The sequence below is a fragment of the Mya arenaria genome, chromosome 17, assembly GCF_026914265.1.
Source record: "Mya arenaria isolate MELC-2E11 chromosome 17, ASM2691426v1".
Classification (NCBI taxonomy): domain Eukaryota; kingdom Metazoa; phylum Mollusca; class Bivalvia; order Myida; family Myidae; genus Mya; species Mya arenaria.
In genome coordinates, this window is record NC_069138.1 from 43,265,585 (window position 1) to 43,275,366 (window position 9,782).

Here is a 9,782-nt window from a genome sequence, read left to right on the forward strand (position 1 = left end):
CAACGGGGTTCGACTGTAAATATAATTATTAACTTTTCATATACTTTACTGAATTGGACGAAAAAAAAAGTTATGATTCAAGGACAGACCTTATTTAAATGATATCTACTCATTGTGAATAACCTCAGCCCTTTTGTTATGCACATTTGTAGTTACCTAAGCGGCATTTGCTGTGGCTGTGTGTTTACGGACTTGAGAAGGTCCTTCCGAAGTGGAAAAGTTGTGCGAAGGACCAAAACATAAACTGTTTACACACGTTTTTATTTAGTTTTGAGATTTGATATCTAGCAGAAATAATACATATACCCGTTGCAAAATGTAAAGGTGAAATTAGAAGTTGAGCACATTTTACGACATAATATTTTATCCGATTTTTATTTAAAAAGCAAATGCATGTTTTTCGGAAATGTCTTAAAACTAAATGTTTCATAATAGCGAATACTACTCTTTCAATATTATATTGTAGCTGCTGTTTTAATACCGATATTTACATTTTTGTTTACTCCATTATTTTTCTGCCTATGATTTGGTGGTCTGGGGCATATTGACACAAACACATAGTTATATTGAAGACAGACATTTCCGAAAAATGCAAATACTTTTAATCAAAATTCGGTCTGCACATCATTTCCACAAACTTGTCGGAAAAGTTGTCTTACTTCTAAAAAACTGCTTCTTAAAACAAAACAAAAAATATGAACTTTTAAAAACATTTTAATTTTAGGCCTTCTCCACTCACTTATGTAAAGTGCAAAACCATAATTTTTGTGAGTAGTTGTGTGATCGAAATGAATATAGGGTACTATTAAATCTACATATACCTCTGACCTTATAACAAATGGTAAGTATTCTATGATGGCGGGAAATAACGCAGAAACTGACATAATCAATAGAGTGGACAAACCGAGTCCGGACCACAGTTGGACATTCCACTGGTGTAAACTCGTGATGATGGATTGATTAGAAAACAAGCCAAAAGTAAGAATGTTTGTAAAGCATGTAGAATTTTATGATGCAGTTAGCAGGACAATTGAGCCCTGTAGTAAACAATTTTCCCAGATAACAATGTTTACAGGGGGAATATAATCACATTCCTCGAACATAGGATTACATTTGTCACACATTTCAAACACATATGTCATGATTTCTATAAGATTTGTGATCGAAGCCGGTATTCGATTTTTTTATTCTTACCCCAGTGTAAAACTCCTTTCTAAGGGTCGTTGTAAACATTTTAGTTTTGCTGATCAATGAGATGTCATAATAACTTTTATTTTTAGGGTACCCAGTCTTAAAATTATATATTTTTTTGTGAAGATGTTTAGACCTGAATATAATGAAAAGGATTCTAATGTTTTGATCAATGATTCGAAATATGTTTCTGAAAAATATATTTAATAAAGTGGCACATCAGTGTAAAAAACATTTAATATTTTCGTATCTTTTAATCCCTTGATATCAGGATTTGCTTTACAATTGATGTATTGGCGTTATTTGGTAATAAAAGATAAATAAAAAGAAGAAATCGAACAACTTTGTCAGACTCCTTTTCAAATTTTGAATGCATTCGACAAATGACCATTATAACCCAAAATTAACGTTTGCATAATATTGAATATTAAAGTGTAATCAATACTATCAAATGAATTTTGAAAGTCTGCAAACTATAATAGGTCAAGCATATTAATTTATTAAGGAAAGTGCATGACCGTAATTGGTCTCTAGTTGGAAAAATAACCCATTCGAATGAATAGTTTAAGGAGCCAATATGTTGTTCCAAAATATTTTATAGAACTTCGTAGTCAGACTATTTTTCTATGTTTTCGGTCAACAGCAATTCGACCAACTTACTCAGCTTTTGAAATTTGGTAACAATTTTTACACAATATTAACTGAGCAATATTTTTGTTGCTGTATGAAACCATTATTAACTGTGTCATTCCCACTTGATAAAATATTAGGGAACATTCTAAGGAATTTAATGATGTGAATATTACATGAATGCGATCTCGTGATTACATTTATTAATCAAGGCTATGTTAAACCTTAACTAAGATATTTCGATTTAACTATTTACAGAGTTGTGTGATGCGTTCAAAGTATTAACGACAAACATGCTACTCAAAATGTAGGTTTATATTTGTTATTTTATAATCGTACATCTGACTTTAAGAAGTAGGGCCATTACGATTTATTTTGTAACTTTGTCAAGTTTATCAAACATATTCCTACGTTTGTTGTTACTATTTATATTGAGCATAGTTCATTAAATAGGTTAAAATTATACATGTTTTGAGCAGAAGCCCTGTTGCACGTTGTGTTGTCTTCAAATGAAATAATGAATATACATTTATTTGGAAAACAAAACCTTTATTGTAAACAGAGAGTAAAAACGCTTTTGTATGAATGTTTTTTGTATCTGCTTTGTTATAACAGGAAGAGTTATTCATTATTTTGTACACGCATGCAATATTTAAATATTGTGGTAGGTGATGGTGCCTTCATGAATTAATGGCATTCTAACACGTTTTTAATTTTAGTTCAGTGTTTAAGAATGAGTATTTGAGAGGAAGTTATTTCAGAATATTTATTTTTTATCTATTTTATGGAAAAATAACATTATTTTAACACAAATCCATCAAATCCTGTTACAAATCGTATCCATCAATCACTGCATGCTGATCGTGTTATTCATGGCATTAAAGCTAAGAATGTGTTTTAATGCCTTTGTTGCTATATATACCGTCAATATGTTTCGTGGTCCGCCCTCTCCAGTTAAGTTACTTTTTTTTTCAGTTCAACCATCGGTTTGGAGTTGGGTCTGAGTATCCATAAAGGATTTGTGTGTTAATTTTACTTTCGTCTGTATACCGTTTTATTTTTACCGATTGACAAAAACTGAAAAGTTGAGTGTGATTGTTTTATTTATTTCTGTATTAATTATATAAAATATGGTTACATTATGCATGATTAAAACATCAAGCATAAGTAAAATAGTCCATGTCAACTACATTGTATACAAAAGATATCACAAAAAGGCATTACAAATCCCTTATTTCCATTGTGGTAAGACAGTTTGTTAAATAGCAATAGTAGATTAAACTATATAATTGGACAAACTAAATGGCATACTGAAAACGGAAACTCTTAAAAAAGTTATATAGCAGACGTTGTGTTGCAAATTAATCACGATTAATGACCTAATAATACATTTTCTTTTCTAACCAAAACTCTTGACTTTGGGTAGGAAAAGCGACCACTGTCGACAAATGTACTTTTATCATTATGACTAGTTGAAGCGGTCACTCTAAACCTAGTGTCATAGCTCCGCATGGAAAACTTTAATCGGAATTAATTTAGTAGCCCCACAGACTATTCTACCGGCTTTATTTTGGATCTTTTGCAATTGTTGTTTTTCGTAGTCCGTACAATTATTTCAGACAATATCAGCATATTCAAGAATCGGACGGATGGACGAAAAGTAAATAGTTTCTATACATTTTCTGCCCAAACCAAACTTGAGCTTTCGCATGATGCATATTCTTTGAAGGGCTTTACTTCTGATGTTCTCAAAGTGTTCATGCAATCTACGGTCACTAGAAAGAATCAAACCAAGATGTTTATGCGAATTGATTTCTGAGATTTGTTGACCATACATAGACAAATCACGATAAATACGCTGTAGTCATTTTCTGGAGAACAAAATTGACTTAGTTTTTTTTCAGGATTAAAGGTGACTAGCCATTTATCAGCCCATGTACTGATGCTATCAATGTGTCTATGGATCATTTCAGTGGCCCATAAGGTCATTTCAATGATAATATAAAGACTAGTATCGTCTGCAAATAGCCTAACATTTCTTCCAATTTTTACAACAATGATATTTATAAATATCAAAAATAAAAAGGGACCTAAAATAGAGCCTCGGGATACACCAGCCTCAAGAACGACCAAACCAGACATGTAGCCAGAGAGAACTACAAGTTGCCTACGTTTGCTAAGATAGTCACTAAACCACGAAAGTAAGTTGCCATTGACACCAGTTGGCTGTAGCTTCACAATCAAGTCCTTGTGCCAAACTTTATCAAATGCCTTACTGATATCAAAGAATATTGCTTTAACCTCAAGGCCATCATCTAATAAACAAATACAAACCTGACCTGACCTTTTCTAGTACCTTAGAAATCATACTTTGAATAGAGACAGTGCGATATTTTCCCAAGCCTGTTTTGTCACTTTTCTTAAACAAAGGGACAACTCAGACTTCAATTCGTCTGGCACTACACCCTGTTTAATTGACGAACTCATAATGTGTGATAGAGGGTTTGCAACGGACGTATAAAATGAATGGAATTTTTCTGAAAATTTCAATTTATTAAAGCGATTTTTTTCATTTACGAAATTAATATTGAAACCACTGTTACATGAAGACTGACTTTTCTTGGACGGTAAACCTTAATGTTTAAGGCTATTCCACAAAGACTTGGGGATATTTTGGTTGTTTTCTAGGGTATTCTTAAAATAATTCTTTTTGGCGTTTGCAATACAAGTCTGAGCCTCATTTATCAATTTTCTTAATGTGCATCATTTTTCATCTTTTTTTTGTTTAAATGTATATTAATCAACCGGGTTTTGTTTATCTAGTTATCGTTGTTACAATAAGCTATTTATCGCCAAACATACCTAGTATGAGTGACTTAATATGTGAGTGTTTAACGGGGCAACGTTTAAGCATAAGAAATAAACAAAAATAATGTTCATCAAGACGAACCTCTGAATGCTCGGGATAAAGATAAAGAGATCAAACAAAATACAAAACAAATAACCACTAACCAAAGACCATTGTGGAAGTTTATTTGAAGTCATGTCCCATGAAATAATATCAATGGAAGTTCAAATCGATATGTACGCTATCGGTCGTCGTGATCGTTATACCCGTAAACTGGACCTAAAATAAAATATTTAAATTCACATTTGTTATATTATATACCTAATCTAATATATATTTTGTGAATCAATCATGTTTGAAGCAATCCTGAATGTGTACATGATGATATCAATACATATAGCACTGTATAAATTTACAATTATAACGTCAAACTCCTCTATGAAATGTTTGCTGATGTGTTTTTCTCTCTTTAATACACATGTTTTATTCCTTTAAAGATTTTCTTTTGTGAATCAATCTTGTTTGAAACATTCCTGAATGTGTTTATGATGATATCAATACATATAGGACTATATACATTACAGCTATAATGCCAAACTCCTCTAAGAAATGTTTGCTTATGACTTTTCTTTTCTCTATATTGAGATCTTTTTTAATAAACAATTTTGTTTGAATTTATATTTTCTGAGTGTTTTCGGAAAAAAATATACTGACGTGATCGGCAGCACTTTCCGTTCGAGTCTGGAAAAGGCGGGTTCGGGGAGCATTGACAAGTGGTACCACGTGGGCACCTCAAGTTAGCGATACCCCCACAGATACCGCGCTGACCATGTCGGCAACCGCACACTGAAATGTTGAGTATTCGTTAGTAATTATGGAATGCGAAGTCATTAATTCTTGTCTAATTTCCATGAAACATGTTCAAATTGTTCACCGCAGTACCTCACAGATACCTTAGTGACTGAACCTATACCAATATACAGTCAATTGGTGGCAACCCTGACTATAAGGATTTTATTACGGTTATCGGATCCGTTTTTTTAATCAACCTTGAATAGCTGTCCTCATGGAATACAAAATTGTAAAGTATAAAATTCAGAAGTGGGAAAACCCTCGTTTTAATTATATAAGAAGGTATCAAAGCTCGTTTTCAGAGCTTTCCCAATAAACCGGATGTAATAAACGAAAACGAATACTACAAATTAATACAATTGATGCAATTGGTGGTATGTATTGTATAGACCAGTCATAAATTATAATTTGTTGCGTATGCAGTTTATAATAATCGTAGTTAAAACACCACATGGTTCCCTACTATCATCCATTCATACCAACATATTTGACATTCATCGCCGCGCACCCCAAGGCCAAAAGACTATGGGACATTTAACTGGCAAAATGGCGCCTGGTATGAAGGTAAATTTACGCGGAAATCAGTTTAGATTTCAATAATTTAATTAGGTTTAATAATACAATGAAAACTACGGGGCCAAGCAATATAGTCAAACATCAAATAAATTTCAAGTTAAGAGGCACAAGGCAATGGACCAAACGACACTGAACTTGAGATATATGATAAGCGTACAGATAGAACATTAAAACGTATAAACACCATAAGCAGACCACAAAACATCAACATAGCTTTACTGATAATTGCCTTGGAACGGTCAGGGAAACTCAAATTGAACACGATTTTACTTCTGGCTTAAAACAGTTTATATGGCCTAAACTTGACACTTGTCCCAACGTTTACCAATAAATAATAAATTAAAAAAATTAACCCCATCAGAGCTAGCATCCATAAACATTACCTGGTGGGTCAGGAATTCGACAGCAAATACCGAACGTCCCTGATACCCGGCGACACTCGCCGTTGGGAGGACACTGTTGGTTGGCGAAGCCAAGACAGTTGCCTACTGTGCCATGTGGGCAAATTGACTTCTCCCTTGGTGGATGTCGAGCTTGGGAAATTGTCACTGTAAAATGAAATACAGCAACGTATCAAGATGTTGATTTCACTTTCCATATGCTCAAAATGTTTTATATATATATATTGTTAACAAATGTGCAGACAACAACAAATAAATATGAATCAGGCTGGAGAAACCAACACAAACATGCATTATCTATTATCCAGCAACGACCGTGTTTGCGTACGTGCGTACCAATCATTCTGTCCGGAGAATAACACTAAAGGTTAGTATATTTACTTTAAACTTCATACTCAGAGAGACTATATTTAGAAAAAAATATTGAACATAGGAACCATAGTTATGACTGTAATATGTTGTCTTTGCCCTTTGTTTACTTTCTTTCTTTTTTTAAAGGTAATGGGAATTTGCTCGCTGTTGGTTTACGTGTTCATATTTACAACAAGGATTATCCCTTGCATCGGTTATAAATAGTTAGCCGAATCTTAATTACGCTCATAAGTCATAGCAGGCAGCCGGTATGAATACATAATTCCAATGGTCTGTTGGACATATAGAATAAATATTGCTGTTTACCAGCAAAATGGTGTACATTCCGGAGGCTTGACCGGAGGACTAGATGGAGTATAAGGGCTTATGCAAACGATTACGAACGATATAACTGTACACAAAATAGTATACAATTACCCCTACGACAGCCGGTATGAATACATAATTCCAATGGTCTGTTGGACAACATTCTTAAACCCAATTTATAGAATAAATATTGCTGTTTACCAGCAAAATGGTGTACATTCCGGATGCTTGACCGGAGGACTAGATGGAGTATAAGGGCTTATGCAAACGATAACGAATGATATACACAAAATAGTATACAATTACCCCTACGTGGTACAAACGGTATGAATAAGGAATAAGGTTATATAACATGAAAAAACAAGCACCTACAGCACTTACATGACTTCGTTAGCAAGGTTTTTTTTAATCTGTAAGGGTAAAGCAATCAAAATAATATGGGAGACATGTTTCTATTGTTCAAATTGCAAGGGAGGAGTATTGTCATTTTTTCTATTTATTGTAATTTAGTCGATTACTCGTCACTCTAGAGAACAGTTACTACGGTAGGATTGTCATGTCAGTAAAGACAGGTAACCCATCCTTAGCAGATTATATATTGTTAATTGCAGTTACTCCCCTTTACGTTCAAAAGGTAATAGACGTTGTGTTCATATCCTCAATGGTTGTGCAGCAAAATTAGTTTGTATCAGACGTACTTTAATGGGACGAAACAATGTTTACTTTGAAACGCATGGGTCCACCTTTAGCGCCATTACTTGACAATTATGACAATTCTCTTGATATCGTACCAATGTATAACTGACTGTCTGTCATGTGTGTAAATTGTAACACAATTTCGTGTTGTATGATGACAACACTTTTTGATCGCGACTATGTATGGACACACGTAATTTCCAGTTAAAATTACTAAGTGTAAATATACTTTTTTGAAATGCTTTCAATTCTTCTTCAATTTTTTTTTTTGATTGACTGAATTATTAATTGATTGATTGATTGATTGATTGATTGCTGTGGTTTAAATTTAAACAAATCGGTTTCTAAATCTTCAAGAAATCTTGTTCAATCTTGAAATTGAGAATTTAATATGGTTGAATGGTGGCGATTTTAAATGATCTATAGTCACTTGTTCGTCACTATGAGATAGTGTTGTGAAAGTTTTGTTTGTGGTGGATTGAAAAAGCACTGGCTTCTGTAACAATCTTAAAGGGACTCGCTAATGTTATTGTGAAATGTACATTTTTGTCTTACGAAATAAAAGGTGGCAAAGCACATGGAACCCTTCAACAAACTTTGATATATGTTCAAATATTGCCTTTTTCAAGATTTTGAAAAGCGCTAGTAACTCGATTCTACAAACATTAAGTTTAAGTTATCTAAATGCTTGAGTATGATTCCTTGCGGGCTTGAGGCTTTCTTGTGAGTTTTCTAACTTTTCATTGACTGTACTTGGGTGGGTTCGCACCCCACTAAAACCATAATAGTTTAATACTTTTAGTGTAAGTTTCGGTTTCAAAGAGTTAAACAGTTATTATATAAGTGTTTTCAGATGCATTATCGGGATAAAATGGTGCTTTTTCATCGGCGAGTACCTTTATTAGGCTGTGACGACGGAATTAAGGTAATCACAAAAAATGGTGTTGGCAATATATGTGTTCTATATACCTTTCTAATTTTGTAGACTTCAGATGTTTTTTAAGGTAATTCTCTGGATTATCACAATTAACTACATATTTTCTTTTAAAAAAGCTAAAGCAAATAAGTTGGCTAAAGGAAATAAGATTCTTAAGCTTTTAACGATTTCTTTTCTAAAATTGGGTTCAGGTAAATGCTGATCCCATGTTTGCAAACTAGTCGGTCGTTACCAGCAGGTGAACTTCCTGAGAATGACACGTGTTCTACAATTAACGACTAAAATAACAGACCGAACACCACATTTTATGCAATTAAAGATATAATACCCATTGTAATTGTTGAAGTTTGCTATTATAGTCTAAACATAGATAGACTCAGCTGGTCGTCACCACACAAAGAAAACAACCTTATTTCTCCGAAAATGCTAATGCCCAACACAGGGGCAGCACATGAACATGTACAGACACATACAGTTGTTATATAGATATTAAAATTACTTAATTTAATCCATGACTTTTATATTTATACGCGGTTTAAAACAGCAATTCCTGTGTATATCCGTTGATTAACTACAGCATTTGTTTGATTTTATTAATTTCATTAATATTAGATATAACTTACCATGAACAAGAACCAAGCACAGCAACACAACATGTCTGACACTCATTTCGTTAGAGGTGTTACAAAACTATAAACAAGTAGTTTCCTGAACAGTTTTAAAAATCGAATGGGCACTGATATTCACTTTCCCTCAGTCTATTAGAACAAGCAGCTTACTTATGAAGAATATGTTAATATTCATACGATTGTGATAGGTTAACTTTTATGGTACGTAAAGGAATACGTGCAAAAGTTACTTTGTTAATTAAGTAGACAGCTCTTGACATTTATTGCAACTGGTGAGTAAAATGGGTCAAATGTTATGCGAGTTCATATATATAGCTGTAGCAGCACAATACCAATTACTCACT

At 33.3% G+C, this 9,782-nt stretch overlaps 1 protein-coding gene across 1 annotated transcript; it reads right to left on the bottom strand.

Moving 5' to 3' along the window:
• Positions 1–4,887: 4,887 nt before the first annotated feature.
• LOC128223795 (uncharacterized) lies at positions 4,888–9,556 on the bottom strand. The gene is made up of 4 exons (XM_052933188.1): positions 9,433–9,556; positions 6,481–6,645; positions 5,384–5,515; positions 4,888–4,948 (listed from the first exon to the last, which is right to left on the bottom strand). Exons 1-4 carry the CDS (start codon positions 9,476–9,478, stop codon positions 4,911–4,913), a joined length of 381 nt encoding a protein of 126 aa, XP_052789148.1. The 5' UTR covers positions 9,479–9,556; the 3' UTR covers positions 4,888–4,910.
• Between the last annotated feature and the right edge of the window lie 226 nt (positions 9,557–9,782).